The 26,431-nt window shown below is 37.4% G+C and overlaps 5 protein-coding genes across 5 annotated transcripts; 3 read left to right on the top strand and 2 right to left on the bottom strand.

Moving 5' to 3' along the window:
* Window positions 1-876: 876 nt before the first annotated feature.
* Window positions 877-7,346, top strand: LOC114529951 (stimulator of interferon genes protein-like). The gene is made up of 2 exons (XM_028551522.1): window positions 877-2,512; window positions 6,301-7,346. The coding sequence occupies exon 1, from the start codon at window positions 887-889 to the stop codon at window positions 2,510-2,512; it is 1,626 nt and encodes a 541-aa protein (XP_028407323.1). The 5' UTR covers window positions 877-886; the 3' UTR covers window positions 6,301-7,346.
* LOC114529958 (stimulator of interferon genes protein-like) lies at window positions 4,694-6,322 on the top strand. Its single transcript, XM_028551533.1, has one exon. It carries the CDS (start codon window positions 4,729-4,731, stop codon window positions 6,298-6,300), a length of 1,572 nt encoding a protein of 523 aa, XP_028407334.1. The 5' UTR covers window positions 4,694-4,728; the 3' UTR covers window positions 6,301-6,322.
* A 966-nt stretch (window positions 7,347-8,312) lies between the features above and the next one.
* Window positions 8,313-10,190, top strand: LOC114529983 (stimulator of interferon genes protein-like). Its single transcript, XM_028551561.1, has one exon. It carries the CDS (start codon window positions 8,457-8,459, stop codon window positions 9,825-9,827), a length of 1,371 nt encoding a protein of 456 aa, XP_028407362.1. The 5' UTR covers window positions 8,313-8,456; the 3' UTR covers window positions 9,828-10,190.
* Window positions 10,191-10,210: 20 nt separating this feature from the next.
* Window positions 10,211-16,954, bottom strand: LOC114529995 (nucleoside diphosphate kinase 7-like). Its single transcript, XM_028551571.1, has 15 exons — window positions 16,725-16,954; window positions 14,994-15,098; window positions 14,837-14,898; window positions 14,677-14,717; window positions 14,272-14,341; window positions 14,138-14,188; window positions 13,309-13,397; window positions 12,971-13,036; window positions 12,618-12,670; window positions 12,160-12,259; window positions 11,969-12,033; window positions 11,623-11,691; window positions 11,422-11,526; window positions 11,123-11,230; window positions 10,211-10,347 (listed from the first exon to the last, which is right to left on the bottom strand). The coding sequence occupies exons 1-15, from the start codon at window positions 16,836-16,838 to the stop codon at window positions 10,315-10,317; spliced, it is 1,131 nt and encodes a 376-aa protein (XP_028407372.1). The 5' UTR covers window positions 16,839-16,954; the 3' UTR covers window positions 10,211-10,314.
* A 1,315-nt stretch (window positions 16,955-18,269) lies between these two features.
* LOC114526959 lies at window positions 18,270-26,253 on the bottom strand. Its single transcript, XM_028548510.1, has 8 exons — window positions 25,687-26,253; window positions 23,551-23,589; window positions 22,949-23,056; window positions 22,395-22,459; window positions 21,384-21,464; window positions 20,228-21,066; window positions 19,042-19,135; window positions 18,270-18,924 (listed from the first exon to the last, which is right to left on the bottom strand). Exons 1-8 carry the CDS (start codon window positions 25,864-25,866, stop codon window positions 18,879-18,881), a joined length of 1,452 nt encoding a protein of 483 aa, XP_028404311.1. The 5' UTR covers window positions 25,867-26,253; the 3' UTR covers window positions 18,270-18,878.
* Window positions 26,254-26,431: the final 178 nt, after the last annotated feature.

The following is a 26,431-nucleotide window of genomic DNA, read 5'->3' as shown; positions in this document are numbered from 1 at the left end:
CAAATATATATAGCTGGATTATTAGTAAGCGTTGCCAAGCTATATTTTCTGCATCAGCTACAACATTTCGTTAGTAAACTTGGAAGTCTTACTTGATTTATTAGATGCTCTCTGTGGCTGAGGTGTACTCCCGGAATAAAACGTCTGTCGTCCTTTATATTGCCCTAATCATATTGTGTCCAAGCTTGTTCAATGAGAACTACAAAACGTGCAGATCTAAAATACGACATGCGGTTCACGTCTAGCATATCTTGAACCTTTCAAGCGCGCGGACGGAACTATTAAGTACTAAGTGTGTGTTCCGTACACCTTGTACTATACGTCTATACCTATTATACCTTGCCCAATAGGTATTTCTTACCATAAGGCTGGTATATGAGATTAACTTTCGAAGTTTCAATTCGTATTCATTAGTTTCATATTTTTCTGACACTGCTACCGCTTACGGTAACTCCATCTAAATCCTTGAAATTTACAAACTAAGCTCAAATTGTGGCAAGTACAATAACGTGCATATTCTTTAGGAAGTGCTTTTGCACGCTGAAGGGATACTGAAGATTTCGAATCGATCGGCCGGCTTTCGAAATCTGTGCATGGTAACTTTAATCACATAAAACTTTAATGACATAAGTAACTATTTATAAACATTGTTTTTCTTAGAAGACGATGTGTTCAATGAGCATGAAATGCGTGGACAAAAGCTCCAGTCATATGATGTGGTTCGAAAGTTGTTCATTGTCATGATAACGAAGAATCCACAAGCACTTGACATTCTTCAGCTAAACGGAAACACGGTTTTAGGAAAGGCAGGAAGTCTCAAGAGCCGAGTATAAATTTGCCGTGCTGAAGCTGTATTGTACATTAGTTGTACTGAGAAGCTTGCGAGATGGGGACACGGCAAAGTTCAGACGTTCAAACGAATCCCGAGCAAAATTTCATAGGGAATGGCCGGAATGCTGAAACAGACAGTCCACATTTCGAACCCGTTCCAGAAAAGAGAAAGCATCGGGCAAGGTGTGTATCTGTAATAATATGCACGATTGCAGCGCTTCTTGTTATAACTTTCTGTATCGTCAACCGAACTGAGATAGAATTCCAACGTGATACGCCACGGAAAAATACAACGAATGTGTGTTACATAAAGAAGGAGAAGTTAGCCTTTTCCGGCTTGTTTACAACTGCGTTGGGCTTGTTTGGTGTGGTACTCGGCACATTAGTTGATCGCTTGTCGCTGATCAACGAAGAACGCCACCACTTGCACCAACGTTATCACGGCAGCTGGAAAGAGATGACCAGAGCTTGTTTCAGTGGAATCGTTTGGGGTCCTGTTATCGCTTTGCTTGGTTCGACTGCCATGATTACCGTTGTTCTTACTTTCGTGACGGGTGAGCCGTGGTTCAAGGTTAGTTATATCGTGTATATTTTCAGTGGTGTCGGCGTTGGACCACTTATCATGCACTTGCTTAACCTGAACACACAATCCGAGGTTCATATTTCTACGATCCTCGAGGACAAAGAGATGAATATTGCCAACGGACTCGCGTGGTCCTACTATTTTAGCCATCTTAGACAAGCATTGCCAACATTTAAGAAAGCCACATGCAACCGATTTCGTTCACCACACGAACAAATTAAACTGTCTTTGAACAAATTGCTGCTGCTCATACCCCACGACTGCAACATGACGGAAGATTTGAATGAACTCGACAGCAATATTACCAAACTGTTTGACCTCAATCATGAGCCTTTCCATTTTTCTATTTATCGCCTAACCGTTAACGAACGAGAAAACGAATATTTTGCCATACAATACGCGAAAGAGCCTTTAGAAGCACTGAGAGAAATGAGCGTGGTAGAAGAGGCCAAAGCTGTAACAAAAAAAAATTACGAGGAAGAAGTAAAATTGCTTTACACAGCATTGCGCAGAATATTGAAAAGCCCACCACATCAGGATTCTAGAGGGATGTGTATGCTCGTGCCTATCAAAGCGGACAACGAGGACAACTTAAAAAATGGAGGGCTAGTGAAATGTATCTTGGATGCAGTTCATTCTCGGCGGTTATGTTGTAAAAGCTTTGAGAACGGTACCCTTCCCGGATTCGTTAAACCAAAAAAAAGAGAAGTGTCCTTGTGTGGACTTGTAAGTTGCAAACAATCCACTCGAACTGAAGCATTAACAGATGATGTCACCATTCATGGCCCACAATTTCGAAAAAAGGAATGGAAGATCGACGTGGACCAAAGCAGCAAGCAAGATGATAAAAAGTTTGACAAAAGAGGGGTTATGTCTATGACATGGCCTAAAACGTTCAAAACCCACCTTAAATCGAAAAACCAGTACAACATGGTACAAGAAGAGGTCGGAGGCGAAATATTCAGTGATGATAACGGTGCCAGGACGTCTGAATACGGTTTCCAAATGGCAGTGTTGGGTCAACGAAGTAACCAGCAGGATCAATATTCTAAAACTTCAAATGATAAACAAGACGAGCCAACCAAACGAGAATTGTAGGTTATGCAGTAATTTTATTATTTTTAGCCAAGAATGGATGAAAAGGTTGCTCATGTGAGCGTGGTAATAGGCGAAAACTTGCGAAGATTGGAGAAAAGACATAAAGACTGGACGTTGATTAAGGATTATATGACCGCCATCTTTGAAGACAATTTGAAACCGAGTTTGGTACCAGTATCAGTCTCTTTCTGTTGTTTTTGTCGGGGCGATGGTGGACCGTAAAGACAAAACAATAGAAATGGCCTGGTACAAGCCTAGCACTGGTACCCAATTCGTCAAATTCACTGTCTTGACCAAGAGATTTCTGAGCAAATTACATGCACCCGAATGAGCAGAGCAAATTTTCGTATTAAAATTTTATTTCGAAGTAACTGTACATATAAATCGTGTGAAAACAATGTATTTACAATTAGAACCTATGTGCATGCAGTGACTTAATACAATTTACATTTACCATCCTTCTTTGGGAGGGAAATACGAGTGGTTTATGAGATATCCAAAATGATTGCGCGTGTACACTTATTGGTTTAATATTTTGAAGAAATACTCCACCTGCAAAAGAAACAGCTTGTCATAGATCAGATGATCTCGACGTCTTTACAATATCTCCCTGTTCAGGTGATTATACGACTTCGGTGTAGCTTTGAAACGAAGTCGAGGAGGGTGAAAATTATATAATTATTAAGATACATGAAATCACTGAATGCAACTCTTGTAAGTGTCTATTCTCTAGAAGGCATTTCATAAGTTACGAATTACGAATGGCTCATTCTTCTACTATAATCTATTATTTAATACTTGTATGTAATTTAATCCTTTAACTATAGACGTAAATGCACGGTCTATTGGAAGATCACTTTCCATTTTTGTAAATATTTTTTAACCATTGTGAAATAGTACCGTGGGTAAATAATTCAAATAATTTAATAATAATAAAGGTAACCACAAAACAAAAAGCGTTTATCGTGCTAAATCACGCACAAACTTTAAAACTTCATTCAAAATTCGATCGCAGTGATCAATAAAATTCTAATTGTTTGTTTTTAAAATTTTCAATTTTTAAAAGTAGAAATCACTCCTCGAGCTTAAAAGGGGAGTCTCCGCCCTCACTTCTACAGCACTGCATGGGGCCGGTTGTATCAAGCCCGTTTAGCTTTAACGGTGGATAAGTCAAATTTAAATAACAAGCTTACATCTCTCTTAATGAGTCAACTTGAATATTATGCACGAATATGTAGTTGTAAACAGTATCTTTGTATTAAGGTTAAAAACATTTAGTTTGCTTCTTGAATAAAAACATAGAATTGCTTTCTATTTTAAACTTAACAACCGTTTAAGCTAAACGGGCTTGATATTCTTATATAAAGCCGAGTGATGACAGTTTTGCAAGGTATCAGGATAGCAAAAATAGATGAAATATAGGGTGGAATAATAAAAGCTTACCTCCAAACTTGCGTCGTCTGGTAAGTCGGTACAGTGAACAGCATTTCTCACTTTGTCAACTCCAAACTTTGCGCGTAAAGTTTGGGGACGAAGATGTTTGGCAACTTCCTGATAGATACATAGTACAGGGTGTCTTAGCATATCTTGAACCTTTCAAGCGCGGAAGGAACTATCAAGTACTACGTGTTTGTTCCGTACATCTTGTTCTATACCTATTTCCCAATAGGTATTTCTTTCCATGAGGCAGGTATGAGATTAACTTTCGAAGTTTCAATTCGTATTCATTAGTTTCATATTCTTCTGACACTATATGCTACCGCTTATGGAACTCCATCTAAATCCTTGAAATTTACAAACTAAGCTCAAATTGTGGCAAGTACAATAACGTGCATATTCTTTACGAAGTGCTTTTGCACGCTGAAGGGATACTGAAGATTTCGAATGGATCGGCCGGCTTTCGAAATCTTCTGCATGATAACTTTAATCGAATAAAACTTTAATGACATAAGTCGCTATTTATAAACATTGTTTTTCTTAGAGGACGATGTGTCCAATGAGGATGAAATGCGTGGACAAAAGCTCCAGTCATATGATGTGGTTCGAAAGTTGTTCATTGTCATGATAACGAAGAATTCACGCTGTTGATATTCTTCAGCTAAACGGAAAAACAGTTTTAGAAAAGGCAGGAAGTCTTAAGAGCCGAGTATATAAATTTAATTTGCCGTGCTGAAGCTGTATTCTATATACATTAGTTGTACTGAGAAGCTTGCGAGATGGGGACACGGCAAAGTTCAGATGTTCAAACGAATCCCGAACAAAATTTCATAGGGAATGCTGAAACAGACAGTCCAGATTTCGAGCCCGTTCCAGAAAAGAGAAAGCATCGAGCGAGATGGGTGTCTGTAATAATATGTACGATTGCAGCCCTTCTTGTGTTAACTTTCTGTATCGTCAACCGAACTGAGATAGAATTCCAACGTGATACGCCACGGAAAAATACAACGAATGTGTGTTACATAAAGAAGGAGAAGTTAGCCTTTTCTGGTTTGTTTACAACTGCGTTGGGCTTGTTTGGTGTGGTACTCGGCACATTAGTTGATCGCTTGTCGCTGATCAACGAAGAACGCCACCACTTGCACCAACGTTATCACGGCAGCTGGAAAGAGATGACCAGAGCCTGTTTCAGTGGAATCATTTGGGGTCCTGTTATCGTTTTGCTTGGTTCGACTGCCATGATTACCGTTGTTCTTACTTTCGTGACGGGTGAGCCGTGGTTTAAGGTTAGTTATATCGTGTATGTTTCCAGCGGTATCGGCGTTGGACCACTTATCATGCACTTGCTTAACCTGAACACACAATCCGAGGTTCATATTTCTACGATCCTCGAGGACAAAGGGATGAATATTGCCAACGGACTCGCATGGTCCTACTATTTTAGCTATCTTAGACAAGCATTGCCAACATTTAAGAAAGCCACAAGCAACCATTTTAGTGCACCACACGAACAAATTAAACTGTCTTTGAATAAATTGCTGCTACTCATACCCCACGACTGCAACATGACGGAAGATTTGAATGAACTCGACAACCATATTACCAAATTGTCTGACCTCAACCATGAGCTTTTCCATTTTTCTATTTATCGCCTAAGCGTTAACGAACGAGAAAACGAATATTTTGCCATACAATACGCGAAAGAGCCTTTAGAAGCATTGAGAGAAATGAGCGTGGTAGAAGAGGCCAAAGGTGTAACAAAAAAAAATTATGAGGAAGAAGTAAAATTGCTTTACACAGCATTGCATAGAATATTGAAAAGCCCACCACATCAGGATTGTAGAGGGATATGCATGCTTGTGCCTATCAAAGCGGACAAAAAAGACAGCTTAAAAAATGGAGGGCTAGTGAAATGTGTTTTGGACGTAGTTCATTTTCGGGAATTATGTAGTAAAAGCTCTAAAAACGGTACCCTTCCTGGATTCGTGAAACCAAAAGTGTCCTTGTGTGGACTTGTAAGTTGCAAACAATCCACTCGAACTGAAGCATCAACAGATGATGTCAAGATCGACGTGGACCAAAGAAGCAAGAAAGATGATAAAAGGTTTCACAAAAGAGGGGGTAGGTCTATGACATGGCCTAAAACGTTCAAAACCCATCTTAAATCGAAAAACCAGTACAATGTGGTACAAGAAGAGGGCGGACGCGAAATATCTAGTGATGATAACGGTGCCAGGACGTCTGAACACGATTTCCAAATGGCAGTGTTGGGTCAAAGAAGTAACCAGCAGGATCAATATTCTAAAACTTCAAATGATAAACAAGACGAGCCAACCAAACGAGAATTGTAGGTTATGCTCATGGATGCTCATGTGAGGGTGGTAATAGGCGAAAATTTGCGAAGATTCAGTGGAGAAAAGGAATAAAGACTGGACGTTGACTGACGGCTATTTGACCGCTATCTTTGAAGACAATTTGAAGCCGAGTTTGGTACCAGTACCAGTCTCTTTCTGTTGTTTTCGTCGGCGCGATCGTGGACCGTAAAGACAAAACAATATAGAAATGGCCTGGCACTGGTACCTAATTCTTCAAATTGACCAAGAGAGCAAATTACATATTGCACCCGAATGAGCAGAGCAAATTTTCGTATTAAAATTTTATTTCGAAGTAACTGTACATATAAATCGTGTGAAAACAATGTATTTACAATTAGAACCTATGTGCATGCAGTGACTTGATATAATTTACATTTACCATCCTTCTGTGGGAGGGAAATACGAGTGGTTTATGAGATATCCAAATGATAGCGCCTGTGCACTTATTGGTTTAATATTTTGAAGAAATACTCCACCTGCAAAAGAAACAGCTTGTCATAGATCAGATGATCTCGACGTCTTTGCAATATCTCCCTGTTTAGTTAATTATACGACTTCGGTGTAGCTTTGAAACGAAGTCGACGAGGGTGAAAATATATAATTATGATAAGATACATGAAATCACTGAATGCAACTCTTGTAAGTGTCTATTCTCTGAAAGGCATTTCATAAGTTACGAATTACGAATGGCTCATTCTTCTACTATAATCTATTATTTAATACTTGTTTGTAATTTAATCCTTTAACTATAGACGTAAATGCACGGTCTATTGGAAGATCACTTTCCATTTTTGTAAATATTTTTTAACCATTGTGAAATAGTACCGTGGGTAAATAATTCAAATAATTTAATAATAATAAAGGTAACCACAAAACAAAAAGCGTTTATCGTGCTAAATCACGCACAAACTTTAAAACTTCATTCAAAATTCGATCGCAGTGATCAATAAAATTCTAATTGTTTGTTTTTAAAATTTTCAATTTTCAAAAGTAGAAGCCACCCCTCGAGCTTAAAAAGGGAGTCTCCGCCCTCACTTCTACAGCACTGCATGGGGCCGGTTGTATCAAGCCCGTTTAGCTTAAACGGTGGATAAGTCAAATTTAAATAACACGCTTACATCTCTCTTAATGAGTCAACTTGAATATTATGCACGAATATGTAGTTGTAAACAGTATCTTTGTATTAAGGTTAAAAACATTTAGTTTGCTTCTTTAATAAAAAGATAGAATTGCTTTGTATTTTAAACGTAACAACCGTTTAAGCTAAACGGGCTTGATATTCTTATATAAAGCCGAGTGATGACAGTTTTGCAAGGTATCAGGGTAGCAAAAATAGATGAAATATAGGGTGGAATAATAAAAGCTTACCTCCAAACTTGCGTCGTCTGGTAAGTCGGTACAGTGAACAGCATTTCTCACTTTGTCAACTCCAAACTTTGCGCGTAAAGTTTGGGGACGAAGATGTTTGGCAACTTCCTGATAGATACATAGTACAGGGTGTCTTAGCATATCTTGAACCTTTCAAGCGCGGACGGAACTATTAAGTACTACGTGTTTGTTCCGTACACCTTGTACTATACCTATTATATACCTTTCCCAATAGGTATTTCTTTCCATGAGGAAGGTATGAGATTAACTTTCGAAGTTTCAATTCGTATTCATTAGTTTCATATTTTTCTGACACTGCATGCTACCGCTTATGGAACTCCATCTAAATCCTTGAAATTTACAAACTAAGCTCAAATTGTGGCAAGTACAATAACGTGCATATTCTTTACGAAGTGCTTTTGCACGCTGAAGGGATACTGAAGATTTCGAATGGATCGGCCGGCTTTCGAAATCTTCTGCATGACAACTTTAATCGAATAAAACTTTAATGACATAAGTCGCTATTTATACACATTGTTTTTCTTAGAGGACGATGTGTCCAATGAGGATGAAATGCGTGGACAAAAGCTTCAGTCATATGATGTGGTTCGAAAGTTGTTCATTGTCATGATAACGAAGAATTCACGCTGTTGATATTCTTCAGCTAAACGGAAAAACAGAAAGGCAGGAAGTCTTAAGAGCCGAGTATAAATTTGCCGTGCTGAAGCTGTATTGTACATTAGTTGTACTGAGAAGCTTGCGAGATGGGGACACGGCAAAGTTCAGATGTTCAAACGAATCCCGAACAAAATTTCATAGGGAATGCTGAAACAGACAGTCCAGATTTCGAACCCGTTCCAGAAAAGAGAAAGCATCGAGCGAGGTGTGTATCTGTAATAATATGTACGATTGCAGCCCTTCTTGTGTTAACTTTCTGTATCGTCAACCGAACTGAGATAGAATTCCAACGTGATACGCCACGGAAAAATACAACGAATGTGTGTTACATAAAGAAGGAGAAGTTAGCCTTTTCTGGTTTGTTTACAACTGCGTTGGGCTTGTTTGGTGTGGTACTCGGCACATTACTTGATCGCGTGTCGCTTATCTGCGAGGAATCCTACCACTTGCACCAACGTTATCACGGCAGCTGGAAAGAGATGACCAGAGCTTGTTTCAGTGGAATCGTTTGGGGTCCTGTTATCGTTTTGCTTGGTTCGACTGCCATGATTACCGTTGTTCTTACTTTCGTGACGGGTGAGCCGTGGTTCAAGGTTAGTTATATCGTGTATATTTTCAGCGGTGTCGGCGTTGGACCACTTATCATGCACTTGCTTAACCTGAACACACAATCTGAGGTTCATATTTCTACGATCCTCGAGGACAAAGAGATGAATATTGCCAACGGACTTGCGTGGTCCTACTATTTTAGCTATCTTAGACTAGCATTGCCAACATTTAAGAAAGCCACAAGCAAGCCTTTTCGTGGACCACACGAACAATTTAAATTGTCTTTAAAAAAATTGCTGCTGCTCATACCCCACGATAGCAACATGAAGGAAGATTTGAATGAACTCGACAGCAATATTACCAGACTGCTTGACCTCAATCATGAGCCTTTCCGTTTTTCTATTTATCGCCTAAGCGTTAACGAACGAGAAAACGAATATTTTGCCATACAATACGCGAAAGAGCCTTTAGAAGCACTGAGAGAAATGAGCGTGGTGACAGCGGCCAAAGCTATAACAAAAAAAAATCACGAGGAACAAGTAAAATTGCTTTACACAACATTGCGTAGAATATTGAATAGCCCGCCAGATCAGTATTGTGAAGGGATGTGCATGCTCGTGCCTATCAAAGCGGACGAGGGCAGCTTTAAAAATGGAGGGCTAGTGAAATGTATCTTGGACATAGTTCATTCTCGGTTCATTAGTAAAAGCTCTAAAAACGGTAGCCTTCTCGGATTCATGAAACTGAAAAAAAGATTGTCCCGGTGTGAAGGTTTCAGACGTCAATCCAGTCGAGCTGAAGCATTACAAACACATCAAAGAAGCATGAAAGAAGAAACGGTCGGAGGCGAAATATACAGTAATCATAAACAGGCCGAGTCAATCAAACTACAATTGTTGGATACGTAGCAATTTTATTATTTTTAGCCAAGAATGGATTAAAAGGATGCTCATGTGAGAGTGGTAATGGCCGAAAACTTGCAAAGATCGGAGAAAAGGCATAAAGACTGCACGTTGGCTGACAGTTATTTGACCGCCATCTTTGAAGACAATTTGAAGCCGAGTTTGGTACCAGTACCAGTCTCTTTCTGTTGTTTTCGTCTGCGCGATCGTGGACCGTAAAGACAAAACAATAGAAATGGCCTGGCACTGGCACCCAATTCTTCAAATTCACTGTCTTGACCAAGAGAGTTCTGAGCAAATTACATATCGCACCCGAATGAGCAGAGCAAATTTTCGTATTAAAATTTTATTTCGAAGTAACTGTACATATAAATCGTGTAAAAACAATGTATTTACAATTAGAACTATGTGCATGCAGTGACTTGATATAATTTACATTTACCATCCTTCTGTGGGAGGGAAATACGAGTGGTTTATGATAGCGCCTGTGCACTTATTGGTTTAATATTTTGAAGAAATACTCCACCTGCAAAAGAAACAGCTTGTCATAGATCAGATGATCTCAACGTCTTTGCAATATCTCCCTGTTCAGGTGATTATACGACTTCGGTGTAGCTTTGAAACGAAGTCGAGGAGGGTGAAAATTATATAATTATTAAGATACATGAAATCACTGAATACAACTCTTATAAGTGTCTATTCTCTAGAAGGCATTTCATAAGTTACTATAATCTATTGTTTAATACTCGTATATAATTTAATCACTTAACTATAGACGTAAATGCACGGCCTATTGGAAGATCACTTTCCATTTTTGTAAATATTTTTTAACCATTGTGAAATAGTACCGTGGGTAAATAATTGAAATAATTTAATAATAATAAAGGTAACCACAAAACAAAAAGAGTTTATCTTTATACTTTAAAACTTCATTCAAAATTCGATCGCAGTGATCAATAAAATTCTAATTGTTTGTTTTTAAAATTTTTAATTTTTAAAAAAGTAGAAGCCACCCCTCGAGCTTAAAAGGAGAGTCTCCGCCCTCACTTCTACAGCACTGGGGCCGGTTGTATCAAGCCCGTTTAGCTTAAACGGTGGATAAGTCAAATTCAGATAACAAGCTTACATCTCTCTTAATGAATCAACTTGAATATTATGCACTAAATATGTAGTTGCAAACAGTATCTTTGTATTAAGGTTAAAAAAGCCGAGTATAAAACCGAGTGATGATCATGACAGTTTTGAAAGGTATCAGGGTAGCAAAAATATATGAAATATAGGGTGGAATAATAAAAGCTTACCTCCAAACTTGCGTCGTCTGGTAAGTCGGTACAGTGAACAGCATTTCTCACTTTGTCAACTCCAAACTTTGCGCGTAAAGTTTGGGGACGAAGATGTTTGGCAACTTCCTGATAGATACATAGTACAGAGTGTCTTAAAAAACTGCAAACACTATAAGGCCAAGGTTAATATAGTCCCAAGGTCAAAAACATAGAATTTCTTAATTTTGATCGTTCTAGGATTCACCGATTATATAATGTATTGCACTAAATACTCTTAAAATAATGATAATGTTTACTAGTAATTCAGAAAAGCTTACCGGATCGGATGGTCCAACAAAGTCTCGAAAGGCTTTGTGTACATCCCCTTCACCGCAGACCTCAACTGCAATACATGGTCCACTGCACAGTTCATCCACCATTTTCTGAAAGGAGAATGGAAATGAAGCTTTCCCACGGGCAACCTTGGTAAGTTTGGAGGAATTTTCATAGGGTAAACTCGATGAACATTAGTAACTTACACTATACTCTAGCACAACACCCTTGTAGACTTCAAAAAATTCTTCTGCATTTGCCACCTCCATGTGAAACTAAAGAGAGCGTTCAGAACAATGTAAATGGGTGAAAGTTTTTTGTACGGTTTTTAGTAACGAAGCGCAGAAGCCTTCAACGAGGACAACTGTCACGCCTAGGTTAAGCGTCGCATGCATGTTGGTCGCGTCGAATGCAATTCAAACAATAGATTATGAGATCACAAAACTGATCATTAAGCTTCATTATAATCTCATCTATTGTTCGAATTGCATTCGACGCGACCAAAAAGCGGCGCATAACCTAGGCCACAGCGTTAGGATTAGCGTCTCCTACCATTTGCAAGGCGTTCAAGTAGAAACCATTTTCTTGCATAGCTACAAGTATCTTTCCTGCGACACCTGGAAGATTTGAAATATACACGTGTTCATACAGTATACAATTTATGCCATAGATTATTATTGCAAATTTTATCGCTTAGTAATTTTCATATAATAATTATCGGACTTCCACACGGCTTTACCAACCTTCCTTGACGGCGTGAGGTTTAATAATACAAAGCGTGGAGTCTGCACATCTTGCTGTGCTGCGTTGCCTTGCAGTTGGTCCGAAAAAGAAATCGGTCTCCTTTCGAAAAAAATACATCTTAATATTAGTACTACATTGTAAATACATGTAGTTATTCTAGAAATGAAGTTATGTAACATTGTTACTAAATAATACATAATACATATAGTTATATTCCAGGAATAAAAGGACAGTGAAAAATAAGATAGTGAACGAATAATAGTGAACGAAGTTCAGATGAACCATAATTTCAGCACTTTATACATGGCTCAGAATAACACAGCTATCGTACAATAATGCGTCCCGACCAACAACTAAGACCCTGCCTTTTCGGGGACAGAAATTAGGTCTAGTCCACTAGAAACATATTAACAGACATATCGTGTTGTGCAGACGTCGCATGTCCAGTTGCACTCACCCTATTTGCAGACTGATCCGAATCAGAACCATGACAGGCATTCTTCGTGTTATCTTTTTTAAAAAAAAATGAAATGTGATATAGCAAAGATCTAAGTTAAACGCTTCGAGCAGCATCAAACTCTCGATTTCTTGTGTGGCAGATTCCGATAACCAGGGAACTTCTGTGCGCAATACACTTGTTATACCTACATCACTTCGCTGCAATAAATCTATATATCAAATATAGAATTTCATTGCAAGATGCAAGATATGGTGCAGCAAGGCTTTAAAGCAACATCTTTTGTAGACAACAAGTTAGGTACTGACAAATGCATTTTACAATTCATAAGATACCAAGGAAAACAAACATACCGAATCCGAATCTTGCACGAAGAGAACCAGGAGCTTCAGTTCGTGCTGCTCTAGAATCGGTGGGACCTGTAACAGCCATGGTGAATATTACCATTAACACATATAAACGTTTGTGACATTGGGGGCCTTTGGGGCCAATCTTCGCGTTATGCCGTAATTCCACACTTATTGCATGTTAAAAACAAAAATCATTTTATTTATGTCAATCATGTGTTGAAGAAGAATGTTTCGCTTCTTTAACTTTGGTAGAGTTAATTCCTAAGTTGAATTAGCAATAAAGTTGGGACGTGATTACCATTTCAAGAATCAGTGTTTTTTTCACCTTGTTATACTCATACCTATTAAAGATCTCCAGCGACTAACTGCGCTTTCTGCCTTCAACTCAATAGCAAGCACAGGTCCAGAGGTCATGAAAGACATCAGATTACTACAGGTCACATAAAGAAAGGATTATAGCACTTCGTAAAAACTAACAAATTAGCTACTATTATTTTTCTAAATTAGCTAGAAAAATAACAAATTAGCTACCTGCCCATGTCTTATTTGAAAGAACTCTCATTATTTATATAGCTAGCTCTATTTTCAGTTTTTTGTATTTTGTAAAGTGGTTTAGGTAGGAAATTAGAAACCAATTTTTTTTGTTTTTTGTTGCTTAACCTTTGATGTCAGCCTGGCAAATCGTAAAATTGCATTCAGTTACAATATAGAGATCCCCGCACGCTCGATTTTCTTAGCTTAGCCACTAGTCTCAGCCTCGTACCCAGGCGCTTTAATAGTAAAATATATAATGTTGCATTCAGTTATAGTATAGAGGTCAGTTGAATAAAGGCGAGCGCGCGGGGGTGCTTGGGGTGGTTTGGGGGAAGGAAGCTTCATTCTTCCGTCGCGTCCACCCCAAGCACCCCCGCGCGCTCGCCTTTATTCAACTGACCTCTATACTATAACTGAATGCAACATTATATATTTTACTATTAAAGCGCCTGGGTACGAGGCTGTATACAATAGCTAATGTGATTCAACTCAGCGCCGCGGGCTCGGGAAACGACACTCACACAGCGTCTGGGCACGAGGCTGGTTTCCAGGATAGTTAAATTTCACAATGAAAAATTTGACGACAAAAACTTGTTCAGACATGATCGGAGAAAAAACCCCACTAGAATTACGTACTTGAAAAAAGGCTTGCCAAAATGCTCTCCATAAAACTGCTCAGCTTCGTTTCTAGACAATGGAGGTTAATGTCGCATTTTGAAAACTCGACAACTGTGATCATTTACACAAAGTTTGTGGATTTTTCACCGTACCTTGAGAAAACCACAGACTTCATGTTACAAATGGCAAAGCCATTTTGGTAGATGGTATCAATAATGGTACCTACAGAGGTTGAATTTGATTAATACGAATCTTGAACGAGATATACAAGCGGCTAAGGTGGGGATTCAATCCAGTAATTTACTGATCATGCTCTAGGTTTTAAAACAATGCTGTGATCAATACGTGGGGTTGTGGATAGGGCCTCCTACCCGCAAGCCCCGCGTATGACGAAAGGAAGAGCAAACGATGGTAATTATTATTTAAGACTAGAAGTTACTATCGCAAGTGAAGTGCTGCCTCACAGGCATAGGGTATAGCCACAAAACACAAGTAAATAGAACTACAGCAGTACAATGTACACAAAAGTGACAATTCTCATATGTGTATACACCTACCCACTTCTTGGATGGCATCCGGTTTAACCATAGCAAAGGTTCTATATTGATGATTATAATGACATGAATAAGACTGATCAATGCAATAAGTTTAAATACTAAACCACATTACTAAAACGGCATATTATATTGTACTAAAGCAGGCCTTATTAATACCTACTTTTCATTTTTGGATTTCAGACGGTTGGATGTACTTGTATCAGCATAATCTTTTATTGTTAACTAGTGAGAAAACAAAAAAATATTGTTTTTTTGCCATGCATGTGAAAGAAAAGTTAAACAGGTTTAACACGCATCAAAAAATTTAAATTTTATACCTGTCTTGAATGAATGTTCACGACAGCACCAATGTGCAAATCATGTAATCGAATGGCCTCACACTTTGATCTCTTCAGAAACACCCGTTTGTTTTTAATATCAAACTAAAATTATGTTTATAAATATATAATGTTATAAATATTGCTAGTGCATAAATTGCATGCTGTTATAAATATTGCTAGTGCATAATATTGTCATAAGCCTGAGAAAATTACAAATGTACAGTAGTATATACTAGCTGGCAGTATAATAATTGCATTCGACAAAGGAGGATGCTTCCTAGCCGTGTCTAATTGAGATTAGCTATGTCAGATTTGCCTCGTTCTGAGGTATTGTTATAGTAACTGAAGACCATGTGGTTGCTCTATTTTGACATTTTGTTGTTAATTAAAGCATATGAGCCATCACTGCAGTTAAATTACTCATTTCGCAAGTAACCTTTAAAATTACATATGCTGTGAACATTTTTGTTAATGATTGTTAACCGAAATCAACACATTCCGAACAAACATCACAATATAAATCTGTGATTACTGCTAGTTGTATTGCCAGTTTTTATCTTTCTGGCCAGATGTTTTACATCATTCTGAAAGTTAATTTATAGGAGTTTAGATATAAATTCTTCCACATCATTGACTATGAAGACAGGACAGGTAGCCCATTGATCAAAGTAGCCATACTCTACTTTCAACACACGCCATAGTATATTATGTATTATTGTAATTGTTTTCATTACATATTGGCAACTCTCACTCAAATTTTCACATATACAATTCATGCCACCTGCGATCGGGCTACTGTGCTGTTATTAATTATTCTCAATTGTTGGCACTTTACAATGCTTTTTGGGGGAGGGGCAACTATAGGAAGTAATTTGACAACAGCTGTTGTTATATAGATGCTATGTATTTTAAATGTGATTGGTTTATTTATTAGTCACATGACTTTAAATAAATGCAATGTTTCCAGCCAGGGAAACAAGTGAAAAATTGTTGCCTGCATATTGTCATAACAAAGTAAAGTTTTTTCTAATGAAATTGTTGTCTTCCTGTACAGTACCTTGGGAAATAGTGAGTTTGTTTTCTCTCTAGTCTCAATGTTAATCCCTTGGCTTCATCTCGGAAAAACATTCAGACTCTTAGGAAAGCAAAACTCAAAAGATTTCCCTCGGGAGCATACATTAAGTATATCCCACTTTTGAGTTTTCTCCATATTATATGATGAACAAAGGTGAGGCAAAAGGGTATTTGTTCAATTGATTTTTCGTCAAAATTAAGACCTTAAGCTTTTTCTGATAGAACACTTAAACAGAAACAATTAAAGGAGTATTTCATGTCATTTATCCATATCAAACTAGGAGTAAATCCATAGAATCAAGTTTAAAACACAAATACAAATCAATAATATACCTTCTCAGGATCACAATATACCATTTTGTTAAGAAAAACATGGTTGAACCCTGAGGGTAATTTAAAACAATAGGAAACACAATGGAGGTCTATTCCATTATTAGTTTGACTAAACTCTTTACAGGTTTTAAACAATCCGAATACATAAATTAATATATATAGTGATTATAGTCAGGTCCTGATATTAAAGAGTTTGTACAAATTATTTTTGACATACTTCATATACCTTCAAGAGGCCAACACATGGCAGGACAGGGGGAGAACACAGGAAAATACACACAATATAAACTAAAATGCTTGACGAACTGTATTGGGCCTTACCATTTCAACAGTGGTGTCACTGGGATAATAAAACAGTTGATATTTTCGCGTCAGGGCTGCATTGGGATCGTACCAATCTGCTATAAAAGCGTATCTTCCATCAAAACTTGACATCCTAGCTCGCCTACGACTGTTAAACAAAATAGATCTCAGTAAGGAAGGCTGTAAAAACGATCGAATTTTGCAGCAAACTAGAAAATAATTCAGTTCAAATGAATCAAGTAAACTTGTTGTTTATGGCAACAAGCCTCAAATGCCTGTTAATTTTAGGGTGAAATATACACTGATCTCGAGTATACTGGAACGAGGTGCTGTAATTTTTGAAACACAACCATGTATTAAGGTGACTCCCTACAGTTTGGGAAATATGGCAAAATGTGACAAAATGACAAAATTTTCGCAAACGATTTCATGCTGAAGCAGAAACATTTCTCACATATATCAACCAACATTCTAAAAGCCAACGTTGTAATATTGGTCAATATTTATCTGTGGCAGTGGTACATTTAATCGTGCCAAAAAATTATATCTGAATCACGGGTTTAATTGTTTGCCATATTTCCAAAATTGTAGGGAACCGCCTCAGAAGATTGCATAATTGCATTGCCAAACGTTGTTACGCGTAACATCTGTTTGCCAAATTAATACATGATTGCAAATGATCAGTCCATGACGACCATGACTCTATGTGATTAAGAAAATACCCTTGTACTTGTCCACTCCCACACATGAAATCAACCTTTCTTTGGAGTTTGAATGCCTAATTACTATCCTTTGCACCCGTTGTCTTAGCATAACAATCAAGGAATTTAAATTTTTGTGGCACCCTGTATGCTCCAATGCTTCATTTCAGGAAAGTACCTTGTTTAGCACTATTTTCTTAATCACATGGACCGATCATTTGCACTCAAGTGGTAGTAATTCGGCAGTTAAAGTCATTATTAAGAACAGTCAAGGTGATGTTACACGAACACATTTTCAGCAACTTGCAATTGAATTAAGATTATATGGAAGTAATGGAACTTGATTGGTTTCTAAATCATTTACATTGTGACGAGCATACTGCATACGACATTGCGACGATACACTACGAGGCGGCAAAAAGCCAAAAACCGTCTGCAAAATCGATTACCACCATTTTCATGTTTGCGATTCACTTCCTAGTGAAGACAATAAATTTGCTTGAAGCAATAATTCAATTATTTCAATGCAAGTTTATGTACGACTCTGCGATAGTTAAAAGCAGCTTTTAATGGTTTTTATAAATAGATATTACGACCGAATAATTATTCCATGATTGTTGTTGGTTGTGGCTGCAGCTTTATTGATCCGACTTGCATATCTTGATGACGTAAGCGTATCATAAAAATCATAAAAAATTTAGCATGGAATCGGAAAGAAATATTTCTTTTCCTGATTTCGAGTCATGAATTTCAAAAATATCGTTGCTGTATGTTGGAATATACAGAATTTTATATAAGTAAATAAGTAAATATGCAAGAGGCCCCCACATCAGAACACGAATGACTTTGGACTGCAGTCTGCTAACATAAAAACATACTCAATAATTTAATAAAAATCACATTTACATAACAGTGAAGCCCTCCTTGTTACATTATGTAATGTTAACTATAAGCCCGCTTTGTTAGTTTTCTACACATCAATTTATCACTAATGGAAATGCAGCGACTTGAATATACCAAAAAACTTTTACGAGAATTTTTTTGGACTGAAAGTTGGTAGTATATATTTTTGCAACAACGAAGCGTCCACACAACCGCTCCAAATTTTATAGTTGTCCATTGTATTGCATTCTTTGCAGCGACATAGGCTCCATTAAGCAGTACAGCAGATTGGGTAATCTAATCTGAGGGCGCTTTCGTTTAAGATTGAAAATTGGAATTAGGAAATCTTCGACAGAGTGGCACCCAGAGTTTAGTCAGTTTAGAAATGGCTCTCAATCAATGCATACAAGAATTAATAGTTATTACTAACTAAACGTATATTTTTAACCGCGTGAGTTCCACCGTACTGCCTTAATATACGCCAACATTGGCAAGCCCCTTTTATTAATTTGCGTATTCAATTGCCAAGATTTTCCAAAGTTCTTCAGTGAGTGTTATGCGGCTCATGAAGTACTTGCACTTGGGTACTTCATTTTGATGATTTCTGCGACATCTTGTGCTTGGTTTGTGCATACCTGAAATGTAATATTATTGTTGAATGAATTTGACCCATCTACTGATAAAAATCCGCGATGCTGTTTGAGAAATTGCTTTTGGTTTATTTAAAACAACATGCATTGAACAGCACTCACTTAACAGCGTCTTCAACATCCATCAAGAGTGCATCTTGTCTCACGTGTAGCTGATCTCGTATCAGTAACTCCTCAACCAACTCGTCTGATACTTCTATATATAAAGAAATAAAAATCCGGTGGTGAAGATTATACGGTAGACCTTAACAAAACAGACGACAATTGACTGGGAACTGGACGTTAATTCCAAATATCACGGTCAGGAAAGTGTGAAAAATTTATTTTTTTGGCTTCAGACGTAGAGCCACCAATAGGAGCTTTATAACTCTTGCCTTGCCTTATCCCACCAATTTTCCTAGTTCCTTTCCAACACTTGTTAGGATTGATATAGGTGGAGGGTGCTATATGTCTCATAGTACTGTAATCGAGGAACAACACCCCTATATACTGTACAAGCGATTATATCCTTGCACGTACACATGCATGTTTGCGTGTAAAACGTTATTTAATTGCTGGTTTTCACAGAAAAGGGCGGCAAGGTTTTGAAAGTGGGTAAGAAAGTACAAAAGGAATGAATGACGATATACAAATGCTATTATTGACTGTAAAGGCTAGTTTCCACTCAGGAAAAATCTCCTTTGGATCGGAACGGACAGGAAAATTTCCTTTATCGGTGAGTTCTTAGGCGGCGTTTATGCAAAGGAAACTTTCCTGTCCTGTCCGATCCAAAGGAGATTTTTCCTTGTCTTTCCCTAATGCATTTAAAACTCTGGGATTAGCAGAGGCCAGATCAGTATACTTTATGACACGCTAATCGCTCGACTTATACTTGAAGCCGACAGCTGAATTAGGAAGAAAGTATTTTAACTTCTTGTAAGCCTACATTTTATTATTCCAATTAAACAATCTCTAAGATTCACATTTCACACACCTACAAATAAAATTATCTATGTAGGAGAAATGTAAAAGCCTCCGGAATCTATAGCTATATACCTACCTATGGAAATAAAATAATTTGTTTGCCATGCGAAAAAAAAGATAAAAGAACATGTATTTAAAAGAGGGGGCTAAACGACTACAAATTATACAGTCACCTACGTCACCTATAGGTAATTAAGAGGGTCACCATCGACACATTGAGAATGAACTAAAAACAAAATCTACGACGGAAAAATATATACAACGCGTGCCGTTAATATTCTGCTTACATGAGGTACTCCAGCACAAGAAGACAAAATAACTTTACCTTTAACTCTAATCTTAAGATCAATGATTTGAGTTTCAAGATGTCGGAGGCTAAATCTTTCTAATTTCTTTCTCAGTAAATCCGTTTCGTTCTCCTCAATCTGAGGTTCACTCACGAACTCCAGCTCCAGTAGAACCTGCGTCGTCTCCTCTTCGGAGATTTCTGTGCTCTCGAGTTCCTCTGGCTTAATTATTTTTACATCAATGGGCTCCGAATTCAGTCCATCGTCTTTTAGAATACACCCGGAGTCGCGTTTCTTATCATCCTCGGATCTACAGCCATTATAGTCCTCAATGATGTATTGCTTAATCTCTGCTTCCTCGTGATGTGATTCCCCTTCATCGGATAACGCGTTATCATCTTCGAAACACAATTGTAAATAATCCGGTCCGATCGATAGCCTGTTAATAACCTTAGGATCAGGTGAGTATTGCGAGTCCGTGGTTTGTATACCACTTGAATTCAAGCGATGGTCGATCGACTCCCAGTCCGTACTAGGCGGGGGGAGTTCTTTGTTTAAATCTGCAGTCTCTGAGTTTTCTGAAAAGCTTCTGCTTAAGTAACTACGATCTCGTTCGGGCTTATGCTCGGATTCGGAATAGCTCGATCCATGGTTGTCTTCAGATTCTCCATCCGAACTGCCTTTTTCATGTTCTCCATATTCGGAATGGTTTTGAAACATATCTTCCTCGTAAAAATCATCTTCAAATGGTGACACGGCAAACGAATCGAACATTCCATTGTAACCATTTTTTAGTGTTCCTTTACCACGGTCGTTTTTTAAACTAGCAAGTTTATTGTGCATTCTTTCTGAATACTCTCTCCAAACTCTTTGAATTCTAACAGAAAAAACAATATCGATTTGAATTCGTGGCCTAAAGACGACAGTTAACAGTTCAAAAAGGTTGCTAAAAAAGAAGGTAATGGCCCTTTTCAGCAAATCGTAGACAGTAAGGGTCCAGAACGGGGGAGTGGCAGAGATGTAATTTACAAAACCGAGACAATAGTCGTATAAACAAAATCACTTTTGGTACAATTTGATGTGAAAGAAAATAAGACCCAGACTTTTAGGATATATGTTTAAGGACTCTCCATTTCTGGAATTGATTTTTTTTAATTGAAAGATATCACAGCCTGAATCAATGTGTTCACATACGTCACGGCGCCCCAGTTTTCTCGTCTTCGTCTGTTCCTTCTTAGACAGTCGTTCTCGTCCATCTCTTGTTTTAAATGATAACTAAAGATATGGATGGAAAATATTCCTTTAACTATTTGCATTCTATACATAATAACCAGACAATTCTACAAACAGAAGTCGGTTTGAAAACAGGCAAAAAACCGGGTACATGTTGCTAAATGTAACACAAATTCATGCATGCGTACGTTTCCTTTTATATCATGTGATTATTTGTTTTGAGTTTCCATATGAATTATCGTTTATTTGAAAATTGTTTACGGAATAAAAAAGCATTACCCTCACTCGTGAGCAAATGCTCTCTGCAACAATCAATTGAGACCGTTTGCACATGACGTCACGGTAAGTATCAGGGGCCGGTTGTACGAAAGCCGGATAGCGCTATCCACCGTACGAAAGCCGGATAGCGCTATCCACCGGATAGTGATTTTTTGACCGTTCTAAAATCGCCCGTTGTTTGCTGTAAGTTTGATTAAATCTTATTATTCCTAAATCGAGGATCCTCTTTAATAATTGTTGCTTCCAAAGATGAAATTTTATCGCATTTTTAGAACTGTTAATATCCAGCCTTCGTACAACCTGCCCCTGGTCCTGGAGGACAAACGTAAAGGTAGCATACATTTAGCAAATAACGTACCGGTAGATGAATCATAATAGAGAAATATTTGAACAAACTTCTTTCTTAATTATTTTTGTCAGCAATATGAACCTTTACTGCTCGCAAAAGAATCATTTTTGGTAAGACAAGGAAGAATCTGGACAGTTTGGGGAAAACCGTCCAGATTGATGTATATTTGAAAAGAAAAACCTAGTGTGGTACAAAAGCGTAAAACACCAACATGGCCGCTTCGACGTCATGTGAAAACCATGTATACTTGTAAAATGGTATTCACATGTAAATTACTGATTTTCGCGCAACGATGTAATATTCTGTGTAGGACTAGTACTCGACAAACTCAATGAGGCAATTACTTGTCAACAATTATTTGTCCTTCTTCTACTTGTTGTCTGATCTTCTCATTTCTCTCTGCTTCCTCCTAGAGAGGGAAAAAGAAAAGATTAAAATAACTTATCAAGATAACATAACTAAACTATATATACTGATACACCAACGTTTCTCTGCAGAGCAAATTAACTAAAATCAAAAAAATGTTGCAAACGACTTTGAAAAGCTCCATAATGAAGATCAATCCTCGCTTAACTTGATCATACGTATTTCCCTTTACTTTGTGTACGCTGTATACAGCCATTCTTTTTCTGTTAACGTTCTTTGCATGTGCTCAGACTGGTGCAACACCCCCCCCCCATTTGTCTTTGACAAGAAAGCTTTCTTTTGCAAGAAAAGTTAGGCATCATTGTTAATGAATGAAGTCTATTATGACCTGACAAAACCTGATGTAGATGAGGAGATGTTGTGTTTAGTGTTTCAGTTTTGTGTTTCATATAAATTAATTGAAAAAAAACCAGTATCAGTACACTCAGCTGGACTAATCAGTAAGTTACAATGTATACACACTAGTATCTACCTTTTCAAATTGCTCATAGAGCAGTTGAAGATACTTTTTCCTTCCAAAATATCCTCTCACATGACGTTGTATGCACACAGCAGCTGCTTCATCTTTTTTTACAGGTTCCTTTTAGAAAGAAATCTCTATTTATGGTCTATCAACATTTTTTAAAATCATCTTAGGAACTAGATATGTTGTAAAGAGTGTTTTTTACGCACTGTTTGTTGTTAAATCATAGGTAGCCAATCATAGGCATCACTTAAGTTAGTATTAAAGGGTTAGATTATAAATAACCCTCACTTCAAAAAAATTCCTCATGCCATCAATACCTTTACCTTAATCTATTTACTAAACTGAAAGGCTGTATGCAATGTATTCAAAACCTGCTGATTAAGAGTTATAAATCCTCCCATTGGTGGACTTTAGGGCAATATTGACTACTTTCTGACTATGTTTTTCAGTCCAGTACTCATGACATCTTTAAATAAATACATTTCCTATATTCTGTTATCTGATACATTTCCTATACTCTATTACAAAACTGTAATTTATACTTTTGAAGAAATCTGCACCATGCACAAAACGTTTTCTACAAATGCAAATAATATATTGTTCATTACCTTTCCCATAACATGATTAGCAACCGAGAGATTGATACCCTGAAAATAAAAACCTGGTTTAAATTTATTTGCAATGGTACATTATCAGTTAATTCATAGATTTTTGAAACAGTTTTCATCTTTCACCATACATTGCATGCATTTCTATATTCACTGATTAGAATGCCCCAGAAAAGTCCAATAGACTAATTAACATTCTCCCTTTGAGAATGAGGCTCCTGTCCAAGAAAATGTAAAAAAAGGCTCCTGTCTGAGAAAAAGTATATATATAGTATACACAGGTTAAGTGGGTCACATTGCATTGTCATCTACATACAAACATCTGTAATGTAAGAACAACTTGATTCGCAGGAAATTGGAATTTGTAGAGATAATATGGGGTACATTTATTTGGGTGTATGACTTTCTGAAGACATTGCATCAAGAAATGGTATACTAAGATATCCTGCAAGGACTCAATCAAGTGTTTTTCTCCTATAATTTAAGCATATGTTTATACTGAAAGATATAGAGTACAACAATGGTAGCCCTTGAGATGGTCAGATTATTTTTTAAAAACCTATATCTGACAAGAAATGTTCAAAATATCCTAATAAGGTCATAAGGCATTTGTATCTGTTTTCAACACATTTCACATTTGCTTTGTTTTTTATTTAACAAATATTTAACTGCACAGGATTATATATCTAGCAACTGACACCGAAATTCAAATTTCATAATTCTATGAGCACTTACTTCAGAAATGCTAGTGAAATCAGGGTCTTTCAATCAGACAAATTAATTACACATTACCTTATTTAGGAACACATCATAATATACTCAAAATAAGTGTTCCTGGTTCATGTTATACTGAATAGTTTTATAAAGCAAAATTGGCATATACATACTGTAGTTCAGGTGAGTGCTTGCCTCAATACATGCATCTACACATACTTTTCAGTTCTTTATTTTAACATATAAATACTTCCAAGATACTTCAAGGGTTTAAAAAACATGGAACACATATACAGTATGCTACTATATTGTGATATTAGGTTCTATTACTGCATTTCCTCCACCCACCTGTATTGACAATTGACATGCATGGACAGTGGGCACAAGTGGAAGCTGGTGGAAGGTATGTGTCCAAGGTAATACCATGAAACTATATATGATTGTATATGATGGTGTTGATTGAATATTTGAAGAAAAATTTGGGCCGAGACTGTTTTGGCAATAGAGTGATCAAACTTGCTAAGACAGAACAGTCATTGTCTAAGAATCTTGCCCCCTAATTACTTCAGTCAAACGTGCCCATGCAGATATGCTCAATCAGTTAAGAAGATATTTTAGGAGAAAACGTCAGTTCAGCGCTAAAAACAGCTGATACTTAGGTAAATAGCCACAGCACCGCGTCAGTGTGGTGAGAAATTAAGTATTTAAACATTAGAAGTTTTGAGATTTGAATGAATTGGAATACCTTCTTTAAGAGGTTTATTTATGACAAAAATTCAGATGCGTGTACTTATTCCATTCCATGATAATATATAAACATGGAATTGTGGCTATAAAAGCTAGGAAATAATGCTACAGATCTCAAAACAAATGTGTACGATTTCATGATACTGATATATCAGCAGCTATATTTAATATCAATATATTTTAGAAACAGCGTGTTTACTTAGGAACAAATCAATGCAATGTAACGATACGCGACCGATGGCAGTGATATGGGTTACGTATGGCAAAGCTACGGAGATATTGCTAGAAAGGCGATGCTAATGAGGAAACAAAACAAAGCCATTGAAACACTGTGATATAATATGAGAATCTGCAATTGCGACAATTATGCAAGAGGTTTTGAAATATGAACCGGAAAACGAAATACAACATACAGCATGTCAAATTTCACGACACGTTGGCAACAAAAGAAATCACTAAATAATGCTGCTTTATGAGCTTCTAAACACACACACAGCGTGAACTGGAAACATTTAAAATTGAGCTAAAGAAAGGGAACCTTCGGCGACGCTGTCAGCCACTACAATGTCAACATCATATCAATATATCAACATCCATCACTTAAAATATTAATAAACTATTCTCACTGTCATTTGCCCGCGCCCTTGTTCTAGACAAAATACATGTCTGACATACCTTCATCGCTGTTCTATCCCGTTTAATTCTCTCCTTTCGAAGTGCTCCCATATTAGGTTGCTCTAAAATGTGAATCTTCGCGTTGTTCAGCAAATCACTCAATTCATTATTCGATCGATCGTCCACATTTTCATCCACATTGTAAATCGAAACGCCGGCGCTATTCATCGGATCTCTCATCTTCTTAATTCATGTCTCCACTCCTATTAGATTTATCGTCTTTGTAAAATACCTTGTTTTCCCTTTTCAACTGTTCGTAGGCAGAATTTTGATAACTCTATCGGGGTTTTACACATCCACAAATTTCTCTCGCCGTGAACTATCAGTTGCTAGACAGACTATTAAATACGTCTGTTTTGCCAGTCATAATTTGTGTCGCTGTGCGACATCGCACGCAAGCATCCTGTATGGATCTCGAACACTGATCTTAAGAAATCGAATAAGCTTCAAATCCCCTACAAAGCGGTATAGCTTAGCCCACACTTTGGGTTCTTGTTCATGAATCTTTTACATCATGCTTCGTAGCACACGTTCTCGGCTTTCAGTAATAATTTTAGTCATTTTACTTCAAACATTTGGACCGGAAATACGTCAGAGCTGTGAAGAGCACGGCACTGAGCCACCGGGCCATGGGTCATGGAACCAGCCTAAAATTAGGGTGAAATCACTGGATGAAATACGATCTGAGTTATCTAGCCTACAATCGGGTTTTTACCAAGCTTGTGCACTGGCTTGTACCAGCAGT

This window comes from Dendronephthya gigantea, unplaced genomic scaffold (assembly GCF_004324835.1).
Source record: "Dendronephthya gigantea isolate DGI-Jeju-01 unplaced genomic scaffold, DenGig_1.0 000001F, whole genome shotgun sequence".
Classification (NCBI taxonomy): Eukaryota; Metazoa; Cnidaria; class Anthozoa; order Malacalcyonacea; family Nephtheidae; genus Dendronephthya; species Dendronephthya gigantea.
Note: the sequence above shows the minus strand (reverse complement) of the source record. Positions and strands in the feature narration are given on the sequence as shown.

Excerpts from the sequence above, each read along its gene's own strand:
- LOC114529958 (XM_028551533.1), top strand. The coding sequence starts at position 4,729 with ATGGGGACACGGCAAAGTTCAGATGTTCAAACGAATCCCGAACAAAAT.
- LOC114526959 (XM_028548510.1), bottom strand. The coding sequence starts at position 25,866 with ATGAGAGATCCGATGAATAGCGCCGGCGTTTCGATTTACAATGTGGAT. Across the intron at positions 22,460-22,948 it reads TCTATGAGCAATTTGAAAAG|GAGGAAGCAGAGAGAAATGA; the intron begins GTAGATACTAGT and ends TTCCCTCTCTAG. Across the intron at positions 21,067-21,383 it reads GAAAACTGGGGCGCCGTGAC|AATTCAAAGAGTTTGGAGAG; the intron begins GTATGTGAACAC and ends TTTTTCTGTTAG.
- LOC114529983 (XM_028551561.1), top strand. The coding sequence starts at position 8,457 with ATGGGGACACGGCAAAGTTCAGATGTTCAAACGAATCCCGAACAAAAT.
- LOC114529951 (XM_028551522.1), top strand. The coding sequence starts at position 887 with ATGGGGACACGGCAAAGTTCAGACGTTCAAACGAATCCCGAGCAAAAT.
- LOC114529995 (XM_028551571.1), bottom strand. The coding sequence starts at position 16,838 with ATGTCAAGTTTTGATGGAAGATACGCTTTTATAGCAGATTGGTACGAT. Across the intron at positions 13,037-13,308 it reads TCGCTGGAGATCTTTAATAG|GTCCCACCGATTCTAGAGCA; the intron begins GTATGAGTATAA and ends TGGCTGTTACAG. Across the intron at positions 12,671-12,970 it reads TCGTGCAAGATTCGGATTCG|ATAACACGAAGAATGCCTGT; the intron begins GTATGTTTGTTT and ends TTTTTAAAAAAG.